This window comes from Chlorocebus sabaeus, chromosome 13, assembly GCF_047675955.1.
Source record: "Chlorocebus sabaeus isolate Y175 chromosome 13, mChlSab1.0.hap1, whole genome shotgun sequence".
Taxonomy (NCBI): Eukaryota; Metazoa; Chordata; class Mammalia; order Primates; family Cercopithecidae; genus Chlorocebus; species Chlorocebus sabaeus.
Window position 1 is genome coordinate 11971750 of NC_132916.1, and position 24825 is coordinate 11996574.

The 24825-nt window shown below is 47.6% G+C and overlaps 1 protein-coding gene across 4 annotated transcripts in view; it reads right to left on the reverse strand.

Moving 5' to 3' along the window:
* Positions 1-24825, reverse strand: part of SYTL3 (synaptotagmin like 3) — a 117049-nt gene that overhangs the window by 51924 nt on the left and 40300 nt on the right. For 3 of the 4 annotated variants that reach the window (XM_038001161.2, XM_038001158.2, XM_038001159.2), the window contains 4 exons: positions 12448-12499; positions 11317-11386; positions 5807-5885; positions 1329-1453 (listed from right to left, as the gene is read on the reverse strand). In XM_038001161.2, coding sequence (XP_037857089.1) covers positions 1329-1453; positions 5807-5885; positions 11317-11386; positions 12448-12499 — 326 coding nt within the window. The remainder of the gene's footprint in view (positions 1-1328; positions 1454-5806; positions 5886-11316; positions 11387-12447; positions 12500-24825) is intronic. The other variant, XM_038001162.2, reaches the window with a different exon arrangement.

The window sequence follows — 24825 nt, forward strand, 5'->3', positions numbered from 1 at the left end:
CCGTCTAGACACCTCGCTCCTAAAGTGTGGTCTGAGAACTTCACAGCATAGACTTCGCCAGATCCCAGGAGCTCACCAAAAATGCATCTGCAGCTCCTCATCTCACGTCCACCCCATAGCTACTGATTCGGAATCTGCATTTTAAGACCCCCAGTGACTCCCACACTCATAAGAGCTGGGAATCACTGGCCCAGAGTTCAGTCCTCTTTTGGCTACACAACCTTTGGCATGTGACTTAATCTCTCTAAGCCTCCATTTCTTTACACGTAAAATGAGGTTGCATGCAATACCTACCCTAGAGGGTGGTTATGAAGATAAAACGAGATAGCTTAGTTCAGCTTTTAGTACAGAGTCCAGCACATCATAGTAAATGCTGGCAATTTAGATAAAATATTTAGATGACTTAGATAGCAAATTAAGATACTATATGATCTCATTAGATGTTTACAAAACCTGGTGCTGTGGGCAGAACAGGTATCGATTATCATCTTCATTTTATAGAGAGGTAGGTACACGGGCTCGAGTGGGAGGCAAGACGTGAACTCTCAAGAGGCTGTGTGCAAGTTCCAGCAGGAGAGGGGGACTGACCTCACACCCTCGCCTAAAGGACAGTCTGTCTGGGGACAGCTTGAGTGGAGTCCACAGCAGAGAAGGGACACCGGTTCTGTCCAGCCTACCAAGGCAGTCACATCAACTCTGCAAGCAACAGCTAGTGGCACCTGCCCAGCCAAGGCACCTCAGCTGAACTAGAATGCAGGTTTTCCGATTCCGCGGCTGGCTTTCTCTCATACCCGAAGCATTCACTCCAGGCTGGGTTAGACCTAGTGAGAAGGTGGAATAATTACTTCCCTAGACGCCTTTACTAGGGGAGCTCTCATTTGTGGTGTGGACAGAGGGGGAAGAGCGCCCCACAGGCTTTATGTTTTCAATAGTTTCCATCAGAGGCCAGGACGGATTTTAACCAGGGGCTGCTGGTCTTGCAGACTCAAGGGCTAACTCGGCAGGTGTGGGCCCTGCAGGAAGCCCTTGGGCTTTGGTGCAGCCTTGAAGCCAGCAGGGAGCTCTGTGGACACAGAGGAGCCTCAGGGGCTTGTGATTCGGTGGAAGCCTTTCCCTGTACTGAACAGTTTTCCAGACTGACCTTGAATCCCGACCTGCCTTGGGCCAGGCCTGCCCTAATAGAAGCGCTGACTGGTAATGATGTTTTCCTGATGGCTGTTTTTCCATAAAACCAAAGAAAACATAAATCTACAGAGAAGGCAGGCTAGAAAGTTCTGGAAGACAACATGAAGGTGAACAGCATGGAGGCCTTGTGGGGCTCAGGGTACCCTGGTGGTGACGTTGACCGCGGTGTCAGACTGGCTCCGTCTCTCTGCCTGGCCCGCACACTGCCCAGAGCCCGTGGCAAGAAGATGCGTCTCAGAGGCCATGTCATTCTGGGATTTGGAGAGCTCTAAAAGGCAAACACAAGGGTTGACGGGTGGGAACACGCAGCTTTGCTGAGACTTGTGGGAGCCTCTTCTGGGGTTCCCTGAACCCACAGACAGTGGGTCACAAGGTCCCAAGAGGGCAAAGTGCACGGAGGCGCAAGGGTGGCACATCCCTCACCAAGTGCAGAGGCATCGGGAGGGTGAGCAGACAGTGTGCTGGATCAGGGCAGGAGAGGGCTGGCTTCCTTCAAGGTCCTGCTGTGGTCACCCGGGCCATAGTCAGGGTGAGGTGAAGGGAAATCGTCCACCCAGGCTCCCCTGCGTTCCAGGTCACACACATGTGTGTACACTTGTCCAAACACGAAGGTGGCAGCCTACCAAACAAGCTGGCTTTCTAGGGGTTCCTGACAAAGATGTCACACCTTAACACCATTTCTTGTGACTCTCTGAAGTGAGGCAAAAATAAGATTTGGGGTGTCCTCATAACAATTATAGTAAGCAAACCCTGGAAAGATGACTGTCAACAAATTTGTTTCTACAGTGTAATAGTGGTCTAGAATAAAGATGAATAAAGTTCGAAGGAAGGAAGCCACACACAGAAGTGAGAGAACCACCTTGAAGATGGTTTCATCCTTCAAAGATGGTTTCATTTTCCCTTGAGACCCCCATTCCTCCAAACGAGGACCTTAAAACTGTCTCTAGATCTGTGCTGTCCGGTAGAGAGAAAATGCAAGTCACACATATTATTTTAAATTTTTATGGTAGCCACATTTAAAAAGTTTTTTTTAAAAAAAAAACAGGTAAAATTAACTCTTATTTATTTATTTATTTATTTTTGAGATGGAGTCTCACTCTGTTGCCCAGGCTGGAGTGCAATGATGCGATCTCGGCTCACTGCAACCTCTGCCTCCTGGGTTCAAGCGATTCTCGTGTCTCAGCCTCCCAAGTAGCTGGGAGTACAGGTGTGTGTCACCACACCCGGCTAATTTTTGTATTTTTAGTAGAGACAGGGTTTCACCATGTTGGCCAGGCTGGTCTCGAACTCCTGAGGAGCTCAAGATATCCACCCACCTTGGCCTCCTAAAGTGTTGGGATTACAGGCTTGAGTCCGGCCAAATTAATTTTAATTCTATATATAGTTTAGCACAATATATCCAAAATATTAAAACATGTCAACTATATTAAAGTTATCCATGAAATATTTTACTTTTGTTGGATTCCAAGCCTCTGAAACCCAGTGTGTTCACTTTGGTAGTGCATCTTGCAGCCATATTTCAGGGGCTCAGAAGCGACACGCGGTTAGAGGCTACTGCAATGGACAGTGTGGCTCTCGACCTCCCTGGCTGGCTTTGGATCCACTCCTTGGGATGTTATTGCATGAATCCTCTATCCTCTCGCTATGTATGGGTTCTCTCCCGCCTGCACTGCCCAGGAGTGAGTCCTGCAGTGACTTTTTCCTCTAGAGAGGGAAATTCAACACACGCTCCCCAAAACTGCTGGGGTGTCCAGCTTCTCCACCAGGATGCCTCCTAGCCTCCCCTGATAGCAATGCCATCCCCACATCCTCAAGGTGACCATCAAGAAACACTGGGGTATCTTTCTAAGGCCAGCAGCTCCCAAGGTACTAGCACGCACCAGATCCTCAAAGTGGACAAAATAAAGGACACACTCAGATGGCCCATCCCAGTCTGGGCTGTGACGCTGTGAGGGGCTCTAATTTCCAACCCCTTAGGAGGAACTGGTCCCCCAGCAATCTCTTTGTGCCCACCCCAAAGCCTGGGCCTATATGGGCCATTTAAAGTTCACAGACAAGGGGAGAGGACGAGCCTTCTTGAGAAATTTGGGCCCTAAGAAATAGGCTTATAGGTCAGTATTATTAGGGGACAAAGGATAAGGAGGAGAAAGAAATGCAGATTGCTTCTGAGCAAGCCGTTTTCTCATTTCCTCTTCCCCCTTCTAAGGGGGATGACAAAGCTGACATCTTCTAGAAATGTACTGATAATACACAGAGCTGCAGTCACTCATTTCCTCCCGCTGATTTGACTTCGTTGGGCAGCTTCAGCAGCTAGAGGTTGTAATTCTGGGTCAGCTTTCAAAACCCCTCAGGGGCAAGGCCACCCTTCAGCACCCAGGCCAGTGCAGAGTCTGGGGCCCTCCACAGCCCCTCCCCGCGGACCTCAGGTGCCAATCTGACTTCCTCCCCTGAGAATGAGGCTTCCCTCTGCACCCGCTTCCGTGGGGAAACAAACAGCCAAAAAGATAGCAGGGGCACGAGAAGAAGAGCTCAAAATCCAAAGAAATAGGAGTCAGCGCCTACAGGACGCTACGTGTCCTGTGGCAGAGACGGGAGAAGGGTGTGTGTGTGGTCACGTGTCCTGTTCCTGCAGAACCAGGGAAAGCACTTGGGAAAGGTCAGAGGCAAAGCACCACTCCCAGGAACCAGAAAGCTGGGGCTTTCTATCTCTGCCTCTGGGCAGGGGGTGGGGGTGGGGTGGGGGAGTGGGTGCTGGGGTGTGTGTGTGTATAGGTTATGCGGTTTCAGTTCGCTTCCCACATCTGAGAAGGGATGCTTGCTGCTTTGCTCTTGTGAATTCCCCCACACCTCACCCAGGGACTAGCTCTAGTCGTTCAACTGGGTATTTTGCTGGTTAGCCTCAAGTGTGTGAGCAGGTACACAGGCCAGGCTATGGGGTGGCCGTCTGACAGCTGTGAGCACATCCAATGCACCTGTGTGTAGGGCTGGGAGTGTCCAGAAGGCACGTGTGTGCTGACATGTGTGTCCCACCTCTCTGGATTTCGGTGGCTGAGGGATGACAGGGCTGGGGCTAACTCCAAGGCACTGATTCCACAGTGGCAGTGGTGGGAGACAATTCACAGAAGTCACATAGATTCAGAGAAGGGCTGTGCATCTAGAAAGACATACAGGGAAGGGTGGACTAGCACCTACTGGGGTGTGGGTGGGAAAACAGCACCAACAAGAGAACAGGCAGCCAGGACAGCTGGAAAACGCATTCCAGGCCGAGGGGCACAGAGCGGGGGTACTGTCAGAGAGCCCAGTAGGGTGGCAGCAGTGATTTTTAAGCCACCAAGTGCTCTTAGCAAACAGGCTCATGAAATTCAGCTGCTTCCTCCCTCGGAACAAGGAAGGAACAGACCATTGCATGAGACAGTCACTGTTTCTGTTCATCTGAAGAGCAGTGCTTTGATGTCCATTGTCATCGTGTGACAGCTGAGACAGGGCTCGTGACGAATATGGACAACTAATTAAAGTCATATAAAGAGACTGTCTCAGAGCCAAGCGCAGCACTGAGACCATCTGCACACAACTGCAGAAAAGGGGATGATGAAGAGAAGCCAAGCAGAAACACAGTGAGAGAAATCCATGCCTAAGGACACTTGAGCCCACTAAGGACATTTTCTAAACACCTGACCAGCCCTGGGCATCTTAGGAAGCATGAAAAGGAGTCTGTCCTCTGGGACTTGCATTTTAAGATAAATAGAGAAAAAAGTATCTGAACAGAGAGAACACTGAAAGACACAAGATTCCAAGTGGAAGTGGTTCTGGGTTACGTGCACCGGAAAAATCGCAGGATTACTGCTAACGGAAGAAAATACATTTACCAAGGAGAAAAGGAGAAAGGTGAAGTAATTCCATGCAGATGATAGATACTGGGCCCCACTGGCCTGAAAGGCTCTGGTTTTAGATTCCCTGAAATTACATCTTTCTTTTCTTCTCTTTTTTTTTTTTTTTTTTGAGATAGAGTCTTGCTCTGCTGCTAAGGCTGTAGTCCAGTGGTGTGATCTCGGCATCTCGGCTCCCTGCAACCTCCGCCTCCTGGGTTCAAGTGATTCTCCTGCCTCAGCTTCCCAAGTAGCTGGGATTACAGGCACCCACCACCACGCCCAGCTAATTTTTGTATTTTTAGTGGAGACAGGGTTTCACCATGTTGGCCAGACTGGTCTCAAACTCCTGAATTCAAGTGATCCACCCACCTTGGCCTCCCAAAGTGCTAGGATGACAGGTGTGAGCCACCAGGGCCAGCCCTGAAATTGTCTCTTTACGTTTTCTCTGTTGGTCCTCAGGGAAGTCTAAACTCCTTTGCCCATGACGCTGAGCTAGGCAGGTTTTGGTGGGAGTAGGGGAAACCGAGCCAGCCTTGTAGACTGAAATGGCATTTCCCTTCCCACAAGGAACCAGAGGCCTGCTCTGTTGGGAAAGAGGTGAAGGGTCAGGTGCTGTGGTTTTCCCCGGGGTCCAGAGACAAAGTGAGTGGCCTGAGGGACAGTGCCAACTGAGATCACCGGCCAGGCCCTAGCCAGTGGGCTCGGCTGGTCTGGAGGGTGGTGGGAAAACACATCATGAAGCATGCACTTACTTTTCACGTGGGTAGCAAGAGACAGAAACAAATTTTCCACGGACTTATTAAATCCTCTACACTGACCAAGTTCCTGTAACTAAAACAGAGACAGAAGGAGAGAATGAGAATTATGCTTGGTGACTTGTGTTTGCCTCAGCAGCGTCCAGGCTGCCAACCCCAAAACACTGGCATGTGGGTGTGTGGGCGTGAGTGTGGGTGTGTGGGCATGAGTGGGGGTGTGTGGGTGTGAGTGTGGGTGTGGTGCTGGGGGTACAGGTGGGCGTGGCTGTGTGCATGCAGGCCTGGAGGTGGACAGCAGTCTTCCGGAGGGGTAGGCATCCTCTTTATTCAGAGTCTCTCCCTGCTTTTGATATTCACATTGAAGGAGCACTATCAGTGGGTTGTTGACAAGATGACAAGTACCCCTGGGAAATGATGACTGGCATTTCACTGGCTCAAAGACTGTACTCAAGTAAATTACTGCTTGTTTAACCTCTTTTCTCCTATGGCTCCACCCCAACTCCATGCAGAGTGGGATGTCAACAGTGGCAGAATGCGGGTGGCACAGAGGATAAGGATGGTAAAAGCTACAAGGTGACCAGCTGAGAGCTGAGGGGCTCCGCTTCCCAAAGCAGAAGAGAAGGAAAAAAAAAGATAAAACAACAGAAAGGAGTTCACTTCCTTCTCCAAGTCTCGTTCATTCATCCATCCATCCACCCATCTAGCCACCAAACATTCATCCATCTTACCATCCATCCAATCATCCATCAGTCCGATAAATACATCTTGAGCATGTAGGTACTGAAACAACTCTGGAGAATTTGAAATTTCAAGGAGAAAGGAGAGCAGGATTTTGAAGGTCACCCCCAGAGTCTCAGTTTGAAATTGAAAAAGAAAGTATGTGATTCTTCTCTCTTATCAGCATTATATATTTGTGGGTTTGGATCATAACCTCAAAGACACAGTCTCAAATGCCATAATCCCAAATGTTGAAAGATCAAAATCCCTGAAGTCTAAATGCCTAAAGATTAAAATCCCTAAAGTCTATATCCTCAACATCTAAAGTCCCCAAAATCACAATTACGGGATAGCTGCATCATGTTAGGGGACCTATTACCTTGTTACTGCCTGTATTAAATTAAGTATGACTTAAGGAGAGCCTATGGGTACCAGGTTGACAAGGGGTGGACTCGTGGACTTAATTAATTAATGACACCTTAATTATAGGCATCCACTTGACTTGATTCAGGAATACCTAGAAGCCTGGTAAGGCATTATTCTGGGTGTGTCTGTGAGGGTGTCTCCAGAGGAGATCAGTGTGTGAGTCTCAGTGGATTAGGTTAGAAAGATCTGCCCTCAATATTGGCACGTACCATCACTCAACCAGGGGCCTAAGGAGAACAAACACAGCAAGGGAATTGGTCTCTGAGAGCTGGAGCAGACTTTTCTTCTGCTGCCTTGGACATCAGAACTCCAGGCTGATTGGCCACTGGACTCCAGGACTTAGACCAGAGGCTCCCTGGGTCCTGTGGCTTTCAGCTTTGAACTGAGAGTTACACTGCCAGAGCTGTGTGAACCAGGGCAACTCCATCTTGAATAGGCGCTGGGCAAAATGAGGCTGAGACCTGCTGGGCTGCATTCCCAGATGGTGAAGGCATTCTAAGTCACAGGACGAGATAGGAGGCCAGCACAAGATACAGGCCATAAAGACCTTGCTGGTAAGACAGGTTGCAGTAAAGAAGACCGCTAAAATCCACCAAAACCAAGATGGCGACAAGAGTGACCTCTGGTCATCCTCGCTGCTACATTCCCGCCAGTGCCATTACAGTTTACAAACACCACGGTAACATGAGGAAGTTACCCTACACGGTCTAAAAAAGGGGAGGCATGGATAATCCATCCCTTGTTGAGCATATCATTGAGAAATAACCATAAAAATGGGCAACCAGCAGCCCTCAGGGCTGTTCTGTCTATGGAGTAGCTATTCTTTATTCCTTTACTTTCCTAATAAACTTGCTTTCACTTTACTCTATGGACTCGCCCTGAATTCTTTCTTCCGCGAGATCCAAGAACCATTTCTTGGGGTCTGTTTCCTGTAACAACACCATCAGCTTTCCTGATGCTGACCCCTTGGGACTTGGACTGACTCACGCTACTGGTATCCCAGGGTCTCCAGTCTGCAGATGGCCTGCGGAGAGACTTCTCAGCTGCCACGATCATGTGAGCCAATTCCCCTAGTAAGACCCTTCTCATATATCTATGTACGTATCCTATTGGCTCTGTCTACCTGGAGAACCCTAATACAGACTTGGTATTGAGGAAGTCAGCTATCATTCCTTCTTACTGTATTCCTTACAGCACAACAGAAGAGATCTGTGAAATGGTTCCTTCACCAAAAAGCCTGTGATATGAGTATAAGGCTATTTGATAATGAATGGTAAAAGTTTAAAAACTAATTAGTATTGGTGCTGCAAAGGCAGGAAATGGCTTAATTACCAATGATTGAGCAAGAACCAGCCTTTCAAATGCACAGCATGTAAGCATTTTGTGCTTACAAAATGCGTAGACCTGGCCAGGTGTGGTGGCTCACGCCTGTAACCCCAGCACTTTGGGAGGCGGGCGGATCACGAGGTCAGGAGGTCAAGAGCAGCCTGGCCAATAGTGAAACCCCATCTCTACTAAAGATACAAAACAAATTAGCTGGGCATGGTGGTGCATGCCTATAATCCCAGCTACTCAGGAGGTTGAGGCAAGAGAATTGCTTGAACCAGGGAGGTAGGGGTTGTGATGAGCCAAGATCACACCATTGCACTCCAGCCTGGGCAACAAGAGTGAAACTCTGTCTCAAAAAAAAAAAAAAAAAAAAAAAATGCTTAGACCACAACCACTCTCTCAATACAAGTGCAGCGAGTGTTTCACAGATCTTAGAAGTAAAAACACAAGCAAAAAACTACAAGAAATCTCCCCTGCCAAATTATTTAGTTTAGTTGTGTATGAGCTCTGCCCCTTCACACACAGCAGTTTGCTATGCTATGTAGTTCATCATTTCCCATGCTGGAGGTAAAAACTGCACAGACTTTTAGAGAGTTTTCATTTGTGTTATGCACTTTTTTTTTAAAATTGATTTCATGCTTCGAAGTACGTCATCACACCATGACTTTGAGCTGTACATAAAAACGTTGATATTTTCTAAGTGAAGAGATCTCCTTTCTGTACATCTGTATTTGCAAAAGATAAAATTTCTTGAGATCTCAGTTGCTTGGGTGACTGCATATGCAATGGTGACCCATGGTGGGTTTTGATCCATCTCATCAAATGACTGTTTGAAAAATACTGTTGTTCATGGCAATATTTCAGTTACAAAGCTGGAGGCACACAATACCGGCCACAGTAATATGCATTTCTACACTTCCCTTTCTGATGTATTTCTTTATGAATATAGTTCAGCTGTTCATAATTGTTAACCCATGTGACTGTTATTAGTATATCTGAGTGTTTATGCTTATAAAAATATGCATGCTGTTTTTGCCCTATGTATTGTGTAAAGTGGCCAATGAAGTGTTGTGTCACGGTTTTTGTTTTTAGTTTGTTTGTTTAGAGACAGTCTTGCTGTGTTGCCCAGGCTGGAATGCAGTGGCGCAATGCAGTCTTGGCCTCCTGGGCTCAAGGGATCCTCCTCCCTCAGCCTCCTAAGTAGCTGAGCCTATAGGCATGTGCTACCACACCCAGCTAGTTTTTAAATTTTTTGTAGAGATGGGGTCTTGCTATGTTGCCCAGGCTGTTGCCATGTTTTTATACGTTTCTCAAATCCCCTTTAAATTTTTTTTTTTTTTTTTAATAGACAGAGTCTCGCTCTGTCACCCAGGCTGGAGTGCAGTGGCACAATCTCAGCTCACTGCAAACTCTGCCTCCCAGGTTCACACCATTCTCCTGCCTCAGCCTCCCGAGTAGCTGGGACTATAGGTGCCTGCCACCAGGCCCGGTTATTTTTTGTATTTTTAGTAGAGACTGGGTTTCACCGTATTAGCCAGTATGGTCTCGGATCTCCTGACCTCGTGATCCACCCGCCTTGGCCTCCCAAAGTGCTGGGACTATAGTCGTGAGTCGCCATGCCCGGCTCCCCTTTAAAAATTTTAAATACATTTCTTCAAAATAATTTTTAGATTTTCTAGAATTATATTTTTGGGATTTTGATCTTTCAGGATTCCAGCATTCAGGGTGATGGTGCCTGGAACTGTGCCCTCTGGGATTAGGATCAGCTCCTGTATTCTCCCATATATACCTGCTACCTTTAATTTATAGAATAATGAAGATAACCAAGACAATATATTTCCATGGCAATTTACAGTTTTCCAAGTACCAACACAGACATTATTTTGTTAATTTCTCACAACAGCCATGGGAGGCAAGCCAGACAAATACAGACGCTCCCCGACTTACGATGGTTTGACTTACAATTTTCTGACTTGACGATGGTGTGAAAGTAATATCTATTCAGTGGAAACCGTAATTTGCATTTTGATCTTTTCTATTTTGTATTATTAGTAACATTTTTATTATTATAAAATAGGTTTTGCATTAAATGATTCTGCCCAACTGTAGGCTAACGCAAGCCTTCAGAGCACATTTAAGGCAGGCTATGCTATGCTATGCTGTTTGGTAGGTTAGGTGTGTATTAAACACAATTTTTTGTGTGTGAGGTGGAGTCTTGCTCTGTTGCCCAGGCTGGAGGGCAGTGGGACTTGGCTCACTGCAACCTCCACTTCTGAGGCTCAAGCAATTCTCTTGCCTCAGCCTCCAGAGTAGCTGGGACTACAGGTACCTGCCACCATGCCCAGCTACTTTTTGTATTTTTAGTAGAGTCAGGGTTTCACCATGTTGGCCAGGCTGGTCTCGAATTCCTAGCCTCAAGTGACCCACCAAAGTGCTGGTGTGAGCCACTGCACCTAGCTAAATATATTTTTGACTTACAATATTTTCAATTTACTATGGGTGTACTGGGACATAACCCCATCGTGAGTCAAGCAGCACCTGTAAAATTATTTCCACCTCTCAGGTGGGAAACCCAGGTAACTGCCCCAAGATGGCACAGCTAATTTCCCTGGACAGAAATGGTGCTGGTCCACTGTACATTAGAGCCTGCACACACTCAAAAGAGACGCTCCCACTCTCACACACCTGTAACCAATCTTATTTCCCCTTAGACCCCAGAGACTCTACACACACGCCCAGCACAGAGCAGAGTTGGAGAAGAGGGCCGATGCCATGCCAAGAGTAAAGAGACCTTGAGTGCGGGCAGAAGGGGTCGCTGATGACACAGAGGGTCCCACGGCCAGAAGGAGGAAAGAAGCTCTGGCCAGCCTTGAGGGCCCTCACTCCCCACACCCCGTTTTGTGACCTGCTCCAGGCACAGTCAAATCCCTTAGCTGGGAGGTTCTGTGCCCAGCCTCAGCCTCCAAACCTTCCCTGCTTCCTCTCCTTCTATCCCCTACCCCCTACTAGAGAAGTGCCCAGAATGGATACATTACCCTGCCAGGACTGTGGCTGCACTGGCTCTCACTGACAGGAGGTGGAGTAGGAGGAACCACAGAAATTTTGCTGCCAAGGAAAATACAGGAATAAGAAATGGGTTGTGAACTATGCAAGTCATTAGTTTTACAAATACACAAAATGTGCCATTATTCTATAATTTTAGTTTTCTGCTTTTTTTTTTTTTTTTTTTTTTTTATAACTGCCTCACTTTTTGGAAGAATAGCCAGCAGCCCTGCTTGGACCTGCTGCTCTGTGAAGGGCATGATTTTCTGGTATCTATATGAGAGTGATGCTGCCCAAAATCTGGGTACTCCGTTCTGCTCAGTCACGTGTCCTGAAACGGCCTGGGTACTCCGGCCTGGACCCGCTACCTGGCTGCGGGGAATCCCCTGGCTCCCATTGGCGCTCCCGTGTACTCTTAGCACAAACCACACCCGCAGAAGCGCCAAAAATGTTGTGGATGTGAGAATCAACCACGAAGCAAACCGGAAGCTTGTGCTAAAAGAAATGGGAAAGAATAGGGGAGGAAAAAAATGAAAAAGTCTTGATACTAGAAAATTTCACCATGGACCTAACAAAATAGCAGCTGGTGGGCAGGTTTCAGAAACACTTTAATAAATTAATACATTGAGGGTAATCAGGTGTGTGAATTATGGCCGGCTTCGTGACTGCTCAGTTTTTAGAATTTCATGCAAAGAAGTTCACATCTCTCAGGCCATTATTCAATTCTATCAATGTTTATTCCACCAATATCTCTTAACGTGCCAGGTACTGCGTAAGGTATTAGAGATAGGCATAATTAATCAAAGCAAATGCTTGCCTTAGAATTTCACTTAATGTGCAATTAAACATAATATTTAGTTTCCTTATGACATTTCAGGAGAATTTTAGAAGTAGAGCTGAATATTTAGTGAGAAAATACTATGCTAGCTAGAAGGTTTCTCATGAGAATCTGGAAACATCTCTGCTTTAATCTTTTTCAGGAACTTTATCTTTAAAAGAAAAAAAAAAAATGACATTCCAAAGCAGTGACATGTGAAAGTCAAGAGACCTATAAGTTCTTGCAGAGTGTCCTCTGCGCTCCTGCCCCGGAGGGCCTGGGACGGTCTGTCCTTTGTAACACTCACCTCAGCTTCTGATAAGATTGCAAGAGCTGCCCTCCAACTGTCTCATGTTTGCCTGCAAGAGATATCCATAGAGGGCGTTTATTATTAAAAATAGCACTTAGCTGATGTAAATACAGGAAATAATAGATTACAATTATTTTCTCTAGTATCATTTCTGGTGATTAAAAAGTAAGAGATCATTTGGAGACGGTACAAATGTTCCAGAATTAGAGTGTGGAGATGGTTGTAAAACTTTGTAAATTTACTCAAAATCATTGCACTGTACGCTGAAAAGATACATTTGATGTTATGGAAATTAAACTCCCCTAAAGCTGTCGTTTAAACACACACACACATTATGAAACCATAATTGTTGGGAATGACTACTTTTATTAAAAGTTGATATTGAATTAGATTTTCTAAAGCTTCCATTCATCCTTTGGAAACATTTCATAATGGAATGAATCGATTCCCCTAAACTTGCCTTGTGATGAAGATTAAATTAATCTTTTAAAAACTGTAATCTACTTATTTCTAGTTATAGAGGCTAATAATTTCCTAAATACGACTGTGTCTGATATAGTACTCTTTTTGTTTCAAGAAAAGAGGTTTTTATGATGTGTTAAGAGCCCAGAAATAAAACTCAGCATGTTCCCAGTTCTGTGAACACAGTGTTTCCCGGCCAAATGCATAGGAAGAGGTCAGTCCTCCCCCAGGACGCGGCTGGGAAGCAGCATTCTCCTGCTAAGGGAGGTTCCCAGAGGGCTCCACTCTGCCCGACACACAGACCAGAACACCAGGCCTGCCAGCCTGGGAGGCAGTGCAGCTCCTGTGCCGTGTGCTTGGGGGATTTTAGCCATTCCAAAAAACCATTTACATACAGAAGCATCACTTCCATAAGACGCACTGAAGGACACAGACAGTGAGAAAACCAGATAGGCTGGCCGTTGGGAGGGCCAATAGCATCTGACGTTAAGCTCTCAACACCAAGCCCCAAGCCTCAAAGGAAGAAGGCAGCCCCGAGGTCGGGGTCCTTAGCCAGGCTGGCCACAGGGAGTGCAGGAGCATTTGAAATCATGGCTACAGTTCCGAGGCCACCTGCCTGTGTGCATTTTCTGGGGTTCATCGGGGGGACATCTGGCTTTCACCGGATTCTATCAGGTACCTGTGACCCTTCCCCTCCCCATTAAGAAATACTTCAGACGCAACGAAAAGGCACAGCACAGCCTTGCCTGAAGCCCGAGCACTCAACTAGCAGGACCAGTTGGCCATGGACGAAAGCTGGCACCTGCAGGAGCACCCTTAGAGAAAACACCCAGGTCCAAGCAGAAAAAGAGACAGCGTGACTGCAGTGTGCTGGCAATGGAAGCAAGAAGAAAAACAGCCACGCTGCTCATCCTGCTGGCCTGGGGCAAGCACAGACCGGGACAACCAGCGCAGAGCAGTCTGTGGGCCGCGATCTACCACAGGGCGCTCCTGTCTCTGGGTCCCCCTGCCCCATGTGGCCTTACAGCCACCACTATCACCCTGTTCCCGGGTCCCCCATGCCCTACGTGACCTTATAGCCCTCATCTGTCACCCTGTCCCCAGGCTCCCCCACTCTACCTGACCTTACAGCCCTGTCACCCTGCTGCGAGTCCCTCTGCTCTACGTGACCTTCCAGACTTCACCTGTCACCCTGCCCCCAGGTGCCCCCCCTGCCCTCCCCTGCTGCTCTATGTGATCTTACAGCCCTCACTGTTACACTGCCCCGGGTTCCTCCGGTCCTACGTGGCCTTACAGCCCTCGCTGTCACCCTGCCCGGGTCCCTCCTGCCCCATGTTGCCTTTCAGCCCTCACTGTCACTCTGTCCCTGGCTGTAGCAACAGCGTCCTGAGGCACAGTCACCAAAAAGCCACATCCCTCTTCGAGAATCCGAGGCTATCAAGCTACCGCCTGGAGCCCTTCAGTGACTCCCTATGGCGCGGCCTGAAGTCCAGGCCCACGTGGCCTTCGGGGTGCCCCACCCTGTGGGGTCACCCTCCCCCCGCCTGCCTGCAGGTCTTGCCCTTTCACTCCAGCAAACAAATTGTCCCTTTTTGCCCTGCCTACCCTGATGAGGCCGGCCCTGCCTGCACGATTACTGTCACCCCCACCCCGTCTCCTCCTGCTATCGCCCGCGGGCAGTTCTACCCCAGGTCCACATCTCAGACCCCAGCTAGGAAACCTCCGCTTCGGCCCAGGACGCAAATTCACCGCGTCCCCGCTGCGGCTCCTGCACAGCCCAGGCGTGCGCGTGGCTCTCTGCTGCCCCCTGCTGGCTGCAGCGACGCGGGGCACAGGCGGGGCCTGGGTCAAGGCTGGAGAGGGAACAATTGTGCTCTGCTGGCCCCGGGGAGGGGCCCGTCACGGCTGCTCAATTCGGCCCCGTGACAGCAGCCACAGGCAGTAATAAAGGGCAGGCGTGCCCGTTCCCACGAAACTTCATGGGCACTGAAATTTGAATGTGTCACAAAGATTATTCTTTTGATTTTTTAACCACTTAAAAATGTAAAACCCAGTCAGGTGTGGTGGCTCACATCTGTAATCCCAGCACTTTGGGAGGCTGAGGCAGGCGGATCACTTGAGGCCAGGAGTTCGAGACCAGCCTGGCCAACATGGTAAAACCTCGTCTCTACTAAAAATACAAAAATTAGCCTAGTCGGGCGTGGGGGCACACGCTTGTAATTGCAGCTACTTGGGAGGCTGAAATGGGAGGATCGCTTGAACTCAAGAGGCGGAGATTGCAGTGAGCCAAGATTACACCATTGCACTCCAGCCTGAGAGACAGAACGAGACTCCATCTCAAAATAATAATAATAAATAATAATGGTGATATAAAACCCACTCTTAACTCACAGGACATATGAAAGCATGCAGGGGGACCCGCAGGTCCCCGTCTGCCCCCTGCCCTCACTGCCCCAGTTGTGGGCTATGGCTCTTGGCAGGGCAGGGGTTGTTAGAGACACAGAGCCCCAGGCTGGCTCCAGCCTGCAGAGCACCAAGACCCCGGCAGATGTGAGTACTCAAGGAAGTTGGCGCAGCATTGCCCTATGTGGCTTTTACCAACCCACTGTTGACTGTCATTTCACTTCTTCTCTTTGATTCTTCAGTTGTTTTTTCAGGGCCCTGAATTTTGACTTCTTGTTAACATGTCAACATTTGCGCAAGGAGCTGTGAGATACTCACAGATAGACACCCCTTGAGAGGCAGGTTTTTTGGATCAAGGGCCCCCACCACCCTGCCCGGTATGGCTGACGAGTGACTTTAGCAAGGATACCCATCTTTGCCAGGGACAGGAACAGCTGTGGGCCAGGGCCCAGGTCTGAGGCTGCCAGGGCTTGTCTCAGGCACACGGCTGGTTGGCAGCCGCATCTGCCAGGCACGGCGCAGAGCATTTTGCACACATTTGCTGCTCAGGTAGTTGCCAGGTGTCATCCCAATTTTTTTTTTTTTTTTTGAGACAGAGTCTTGCTCTGTCACCCAGGCTGGAGTGCAGTGTACAATATCAGCTCACTGCAACCTCCGGCTCCTGGGTTCAAGTGAGTCTCTTGCCTCAGCCTCCCAAGTAGCTGGGATTATAGGCACGTGCCACCACGCCTGGCTAATTTTTTGTATTTTTAGTAGAGACAGGGTTTCACCATGTTAGCCAGGATGGTCTCGATCTCCTGACCTTGTGATCTGCCTGCCTCAGCCTCCCAAGGTGCTGGGATTACAAGCGCAAGCTACCGTGCCCAGCCCCCAATTTTATAAATGAAAAGCGAGGCCCAGGGATATGGTGTCATGGGTCCAAAGTCACAACGTCTACAAGTGACAAAGCTGGATTTTGTACCACAACTTGCCTAAAAAGCCTGCAGAGAGTCAGAAAGGGTACAAATATAACTTAGGGTGGGGAGGGGGTGGGGACAAGATCAAAACAGGGATAGTCGAGGGCTGTACAGACACGCGGTCACTGCTCTGCTTCTGTTTGAACATTTTCCTGATACAAAGCCAGGGGAAAAACAACCACATGGAAACCAACAACCACGTCCCAGAAAGCTCAGTAACTTTTTTTTTTTTTTCCGTCTCTTGTTTTTGAGACAGGGTAAATTTTACTCAGTCACTCATGCTGGAGTGCAGTGCTGTGATCAGAGCTCACTGTAGCCTCTCACTCCAGGACTCAAGCGATCCTCCCACCTCAGCCTCCTCCAGGAGGCAGAAGGGACTACTTGAGGCCAGGAGTTTGAGACCAGCCTGGGTCCCTCAGTGAGACTATGTCCTACAAATTTGTTTTATTTTGTTTTGTTTTGTTTGTTTTTGAGACACAGTTTCACTCTTTTTGCCCAGGCTGGAGTACAATAGCGCGATCTCGGTTCACTGCAACCTCCGCCTCCCGGGTTCAAGCGATTCTCCTGCCTCAGCCTCCCAAGTAGCTGGGATTACAGGCGTGAGTTACCACGCCCGGCTAATTTCTTTTCTACGAAAGAATTTTCAAATGAGCTGGGCATGGTGGCATGTGCCTGTAGTGATCCTCCCATCCAGCTACTCAGGAGGCTGAGGTGGGAGGATCGCTTGAGCCCAGGAGTGAGAGGTTATAGTGAGCTCTGATCGCAGCACTGCACTCCAGCCTGAGCGACAGAGTAAAACCCTGTCTCAAAAACAAGAGGGGAAGGGGGAATCCAGACACACAGGTAGACGTGCACAGAGGGAAGACAACGTGGAAACAGCCCCGTGACCATGGGGGCAGACACTGGGGGAATTGCTGAGACCCACTAGAAGCAGGAAGATGGAGGCAGCGTTCACCCCAGCACCAGCAGAGGAAGCATGGCCCCACTGACACCTCAATTTCTGCCTCCCAGCCCCCAGAACTGGGAGAAGACACATTTCTGTTGTTGGAAGATCCCCAGGTTGTGGCACTCTGTTACTGCAGCCCCAGGAGGCAAATCCAGAGGCTGCGGGTGCTTGAGTGACTACCTGCCTCTCCGGTGTCCCTTTCTGCCACCCCCCTCCCATTCACTCAGCCCCAGTCAAGCAGAGCCTCCCAGCTGCCTGTGCCCACTCCAGGCCTTGTGCCTCTCCCCACATCTCCTCCCCACTAGAGAGCCCTTCATTTACACCCCAGCTCACACTCCTCCATGACCCTCTCCCCACAGCTCCTCCCTCCTAGACAGCCCTTCATCTACACTGTCTACATTCTCATGCCTGTAATCCCAGCACTTTGGGAGGCCGAGGCATGCGGATCGTGAGGTTAGGAGATCGAGACGATCCTGGCTAACATGGTGAAACCCTGTCTCTACTAAAAGTACAAAAAATTAGCCGGGTGTGGTGGCGGGTGCCTGTAGTCCCAGCTACTCGGGAGGCTGAGGCAGGAGAATGGCACGAAGCCAGGAGGCAGAGGGTGCAGTGAGCTGAGATCGCCCTACTGCACTGCAGCCTGGGCGACAGAGCAAAAGTCTGTCTCAAAATAAATACATACATACATATATATACACACACATACATACAACATCAGTAGCAACCAACACTATTTTAACAATAGCAGGAAGCATTACTTCATTTGAGCTGTACAACCAAATGTATATTAACACAAGGTCATTGGTTTTGTACAACTTAGCTTACATGTAATTTCATTAATTCATTCACATTAAGTGTAATTCACACAGGCACTTTGACAGAGATAAGAATAAGTGAAGCTGGGTGTGGTGGCTCATACCTGTAATCCCAGCACTTTGGGAGGCTGAAGTGGGAGGATTACTTGAGCCCAGGAGTTCAAGACCAGCCTAGGTAACATAGCAAGATCCCATCTCTACAAAATAAATTTTTTTTTAACACTCCCTAAGTGCCGGGGTTACAACAAAATATTTATTTTTGAGACAGAGTTTTGCTCTTGCCGCCCAGGCTGGAGTGCAATGGTGCGATCTCAGCTCACCACAACCTCCACCTCCTGGGTTCAAGCGATTCTCCTGCCTCAGCCTCCCGAGTAGCTGGGATTACAGGCATGCACCACCACGCTTGGCTAATTTTGTATATCTCAGTAGAGAAGGGGTTTCTCCACGTTTGTCAGGCTGCTCTTGAACTTCTGACATCAGGGGATCCACCCACCTCGGCCTCCCAAAGTGCTGGGATTGCAGGCGTGAGCCACTGCACCCGGCCTATTTATTTTATTATTCCTTTTTTTGATACAGAATCTCACTCCGTCACACAGGCTGGAGTGCAGTGGCCCAATCCCAGCTCACTGCAACCTTCGCTGCCCCAATTCAAGCAATTCACCTACCCCAGGCTCCCGAGTAGCTGGGATAACAGGTGCACGCCACCTTGCCTGGCTAATTTTTGTATTTTTAGTAGAGACAGGGTTTCACTATGTTGGCCAAGGTGGTCTTGAACTCCTGAACTGAAGTGATCCTCCCACCTTGGCCTCCCAAAGTGCTGGGATTACAAGCGTAAGCTACCACGCCTGGCCCAATTTTTAAAAAATTAATAATAATAATAAAAAAGAACAAGTGAGTCACAACTTCTACCCACAGCAGGGCTCAGAGCGTTGTGAGGATTCACACAAACTACAGATTGAGGCAGCGGACAGTCAAGAGCCGCCACGTGTGGCTCAAAAACCAGTCCTGCCCCTGAAGCTGGCATGTCTGTGATAAGTCATTATCCATCTATGCACCCATTTCTCAGCCTAGAAATAATAGGGATGACGGAACTTATTTCAGCTACTGATACAAATCTCTATACATGGATGACCGTCTCAAACTGGGCTCTGTCATGGTGTCAGTTGAGGACGCTAACCCCCAACCATGCCAACCCCCAATTCCTGCAGCAGATGCGGGCCCTGTTACTCCAACTCTTCTCTCCCGGGTGACTCAGTTCACGGGGAAAGAGGACACAGGGCAGACTCCCTGGAATGTTCCACAGCGACTCCATCAGCCCGCCACGTCGTGTTGCTCGTAGCTGGCTGAGGGTGTTCACGTCCTCAGTGAACTAACTGCATCGTCAGTGCGGTCAGGCCTCTGTCAAAGCAGGATCAGCAAATCCCCTCCTCCACTGAAAGGCCCCACAGCCGCCCTGTGTGCGGAAGGTCACGCACACCCACACGGCATGGGTCACACTGCGGTGCTACAGACAGGCAGTCAGGGGAGAGGCGGCCTTCCCCTGGCCACCTCTCTGCTGGTGTCCGTGGAGTGGGAATAACGTCCTGTGTAAGAAAGTATACCCAAGTGCCACCAAAGCAAAGCACAGGTGGGGCTATCTACACGGAGCCTCCATGGGAACTGGGCAAATGTGCGCCTTCCTCAAGAGGCCGTATGTCCGCCCCCGGGAAGTTTGTCGTAATATATGGATCTTGTTAGAACAATACACTTTGCTGTATCTGACAAACAATCATCACAATCAATACACAATAGAAAGGGTATTTGAACAATGTCCCCTTATACAAGTGGCTCCCTTGTGCAGTGTCCGACCTGTGCCACCGTAAGTCACAGTCCTGAGGGGTGACCTACACTGAAGTTTGAGTTTTCTCCAAATGCTAGAGAAAGGTGAGCAAAACCAGGGGTTGGAGTGGGTGTTGGACAACTGCATTGTTTGAGAACTTTTTTCTTTAATGGGGAGAAAAGGTCCCTGGCGCAATACAGTTTTAAACCAATCTATAGCTCACATAGTCAAAATGGAAAATCTCTCTAAAAGTTTCACCTAAAAAGAAAATCCCTCAGCTTGTAAAGAATCATGATAGCCAGTCACAGATGGTTTTAGAGTAGGAGTCCAGAGCTTTTTTTTTTTTTTTTTTTTGAGACAGAGTCTCACTGTGTCACCCAGGCTAGAGTGCAGTGGCATGATCTCGGCTCATGACAGCCTCTGCCTCCTGTGTTCAAGCAATTCTCCTGCCTCAGCCTCCTGTGTAGCTGGGATTACAGGTACACAGCCTCCTGTGTAGCTGGGATCACCACCACGTCCAGCTAATTTTTGTATTTTTAGTAGAGACGGGATTTTACCATGTTAGACTGGTCTCGAACTCCTGACCTCAAGTGATCTGCCCGCCTCTGCCTTCCAAAGTGCTGAGATTACAGACATTGGTGAGCCACCACGTCCAGCCCAGAGCCATTTAAAGCATATTTTAGTCCTTAGGAAAATTTGCACTAAGATAGCACTGGCTCCAAGCCACTATCCCAGGACGAAAGAAGACACAGTACAGGACTGTGAATCAGCAACCAGTGCCTTCCAGGGAGCAACAATTACTAACAGAAGATTTACAATCCTGTGGGCATGAAGCATCCCCCATCCGGCATCCTTCTGCCACTAGACATTACTCTTCTGCTTAGTGACAGGAGAGAACAATACATTTTCCCTTTAAAGAAGCTACCCACGGCCTATCAGGCAGACATTCTGGGCAGTAAGTCTTCCACTGACATACACTCAAGGCTGAGGATGACTGGTTCAAATTTGGTAAGTATCTGGGGCAAGTACACTGCTTTTCAGCATCCTTTGGATTTTCTCTAAAAAAAAAAAAAAAAGAATATAGGCTCTAGGAGCTCTCTATATATTCTAGATGTTAATCTCTTATCGGATACATGATCTGAAAGTATTTTCTCTCATTCTGTTGTTTACCTTTTAATTTTGTTAATAGTGTCCTTTGATGCACGAAAGTTTTTCATTTTGATGATGTCCAATTTCTCTATTTTTATTTTGTTCCCTGTGCCTTTGCTGTCATAGCTAAGAAATCAATACCAGATCCAATGTCGTGAATCTTTCCCCCTGATTGACTGATCTGAGACAGGGTCCTTGCTCCATCACCCAGGCTGGAGTGCAGTGGCACCATCTTGGGTCACTATAGGTTCGAATGATCCTCCCACCTCAGCCTCCCAAGTAGCTGGGACCACAGGCGCGGACCACCATGCTCGGCTAATTTTTTCTTTTTTTGTTTGTTTGTTTCTTTTCTTTTCTTTTCTTTTTTGTAGAGACAGGGTTTCACTATGTTGCCTAGGCTGGTCTCAAACTCCTGGGGTCAAGCAATCCACCCACCTAGGCCTCCCAAAGTGTTGGGATTACAGGTGTTAGCCACCATGCCCAGCTTCCCCATTTTATTGTAAGAAAACAAGAGCTCTTACATTTAGGTCTTTGATGCGTTTTGGGTTAACTTTTATATACGTTACTAGGTAAGGGTCTGGCTTACCTGGCTTACCTTATTTCACTTAGCACTTCCTAAGTGAAGTAAGCCAACTTTTTTCTTTTATATGTGGATATCCAGTTTTCCCAATGCCTATTTGTTGAAAAGACTATCCTTTCCCTATTGGATGGTCTTAGCACCCTTCTCAAAAATCATTTGACCATATGTGCATGGCTTTATTTCTAGGCTGTCTATTCTATTCCATTGATCTATATGTCTGTCTTTATATCAGTACCACACTGTTTTGGTTACTGTAGCTTTGTAGTAAGTTTTGAGATCTGGAAGCGTGAGTCCTCCAACTTTGCTCTTTTTTTTTTTTTTTAAGAAACAAATAAAACAATCCAATTCAAAAATAGGCAAAGGATTTGAACAGACATTTCTCCAAAGATGATATACAAATGGCCAATAAGCACATAAAAAGATGTTCAACATCACTAATTATTAGGGAAATGTAAATCAAAGCCACAACGAGATACCATTTCACACCCATTAGGGTGGCCACTCTCAAGAAAATATAAAATAAGTGTTATAAAAACAAGTGTTGGCCAGGTGCAGTGGCTCGCGCCTGTAATCCCAGCACTTTGGGAGGCTGAGGCAGGTGGGTCACAAGGTCAGGAGATGGAGACTATCCTGGCCAACATGGTGAAACCCCATCTCTACTAAAATACAAAAAAAAATTAGTCAGACATGGTGGCATGCGCCTGTAATCCCAGCTACTCCGGAGGCTGAGACAGGGGAATCACTTGAACCCGGGAGGTTTGCAGGGAGCCGAGATCACACCACTGCACTCCAGCCTGGCAACAGAGTGAGACTCCATCTCAAAAAAAAAAAAAGTATTAATAAAATAAGTGTTAGTGTGGATGTGAAAAAATTGGAACCGTTGTGCATTGCTTGTGGGGAAGTACAATAAAATGGGGCAGCAGATGCTGAAAATTCCATGGCAGTTCCTCAATAAATTAAACATAGAATTACCATTTGATTCAGTAATTCCACTTCTGAGTATAAACACAAAAGAATTTAAAGCAGGAACTCTAGTAAATATTTGTACACCAATGTTCCCGGCAGCATTATTCGCAATGGTCAAGAGGTGGGAACAACCCAAACGTCCACCAGCGGATGAATGGATAAACAAAGCATGGCATATCCATGGCACAGAATATTATTCATCCACAAAAACGAATGAAATTCTGATACATGCTCTACAACATGAATGAACCCTGAGGACATTTTGCTAAGTGAAATAAGCCAGACACAAAAGAACAAATACATGATGATTCCACTTATATGTGGTACCCAGAGTAGTCAAATTCATAAAGACAGAATGTAGAACAGTGGGGGAAGGGGAGGATGGAGAGTTACTGTTTAATGGGTACAGGGTTTCAATACAGCAGGATGAAAAAGCTCTAGAAATAGATAGTGGTGATGTTTGCACAACAATGCAAATATACTTAATGCCAATGAACTTAATGCTTAAAAATGACTAAAATGGCAAATTTTATACTGTGCATATTTTGCCACAATTTAAAAAATGAACATGAAGTTCTTAAATTCAAAGTTATTTCCTATTTAAGTATATATGTGTCTGCTCTTTTAAAATATTATTCACATGAAGAGGCAGTTTAACAGCAGCAAGTTACTCCCTAAAAACTACCCTAATGAGTAATTTTGTCTAAACCTATGAGCACATGAATCCTTCATTCAGAAATCCCTTTAGTTCAATTACTTCACCTTGGTTTCTATGCTGTTCATTGAAATAAGAAAAATAACGATGGTCATGAAAACGTTGTTGTATTTTATCAACTGATCATCCAGAGTAGAGGTCAGCAAACTTTTTCTGTAAATTTTTTGGTAGAAAATTTTAGGCTTTGCCAGCCATAAGGTCTCTGTTGCAACTACCTGTTGCAAAAGCAGCCACAGATATAAGAATGAGTGCATACGGCCATGTTCCAATAAAACTTTATTTACAAAAGCAGGTGATGGGCCAGATTTCGCTTGCAGGTTATTGTTTGCCAACTCCCAAAAGAGCAGAGAGTATATTTAGTAAAATGAAATATTGACGAACCTGATTACCAGCCCACCTAATCATGGTTCTTCCTCCATTCGAAAAACAGTGAATGAAAACCCGATGAAGCAAGTAAGTAGTAGGGTAGTCATGACAATTCAGGACCAAGAAGTAGGCTGCCTAAAGTGACCTCATTATCAAGGAGTGACGGACAGGGCTCAGAGGACATCAGGAGACACACAGACAAAGAAGCAGTCCTGGAAGGAACGCAGGCGCTCAGAAAGCATCAGGGAACTCCAGTCATCCAGTTAAGATACTTGAGATTGGCCGGGCGCGGTGGCTCAAGCCTGTAATCCCATCACTTTGGGAGGCCGAGACGGGCGGATCACAAGGTCAGGAGATCGAGACCATCCTGGCTAACCCGGTGAAACCCCATCTCTACTAAAAAATACAAAAAACTAGCAGGGCGAGGTGGCGGGTGCCTGTAGTCCCAGCTACTCAGGAGGCTGAGGCAGGAGAATGGTATAAACCCGGGAGGCGGAGCTTGCAGCGAGCTGAGATCTGGCCACTGCACTCCAGCCTGGGCGACTGAGCGAGACTCCGTCTCAAAAAAAAAAAAAAGATACTTGAGATACAAAAAATGTCTAGGTCAAATTCATATATTCAAAATGACTTGGACCTTCTAATCAATTCAATTTTTGAGTTGCTACTATGTGCAAAGCCAAAGGCATCATGAAATCAAAAATGAATAAAATCAGCCAGGTACAGTGAGTCACGCCTGTAATCCCAGCACTTTGGGAGGCTGAGGTGGGCAAATCACTTGAGCCCAGGAGTTCAGGACCAACCTGGGCAATATGGCAAAACCCTGTCTCTACTAAAAACACAAAAACTAGCCGGGTGTGGTGGTGCGCGCCTGTGGTCCCAGTTACTTGTGAGGCTGAGTGGGAGGATTGCTTGATCCTAGGAGGCAGAGGCTGCAGTGAGCCAATATCATGCCACTGCACTCCAGCCTGGGTAACAGAGTGAAAACCTCACGTCAAGAAAAAAATGAATAGGCCGTGCGCGGTGGCTCAAGCCTGTAATCCCAGCACTTTGGGAGGCCGAGACGGGCGGATCACGAGGTCAGGAGATCGAGACCATCCTGGCTAACACGGTGAAACCCCATCTCTACTAAAAAAATACAAAAAACTAGCCGGGCGAGGTGGTGGGCGCCTGTAGTCCCAGCTACTCGGGAGGCTGAGGC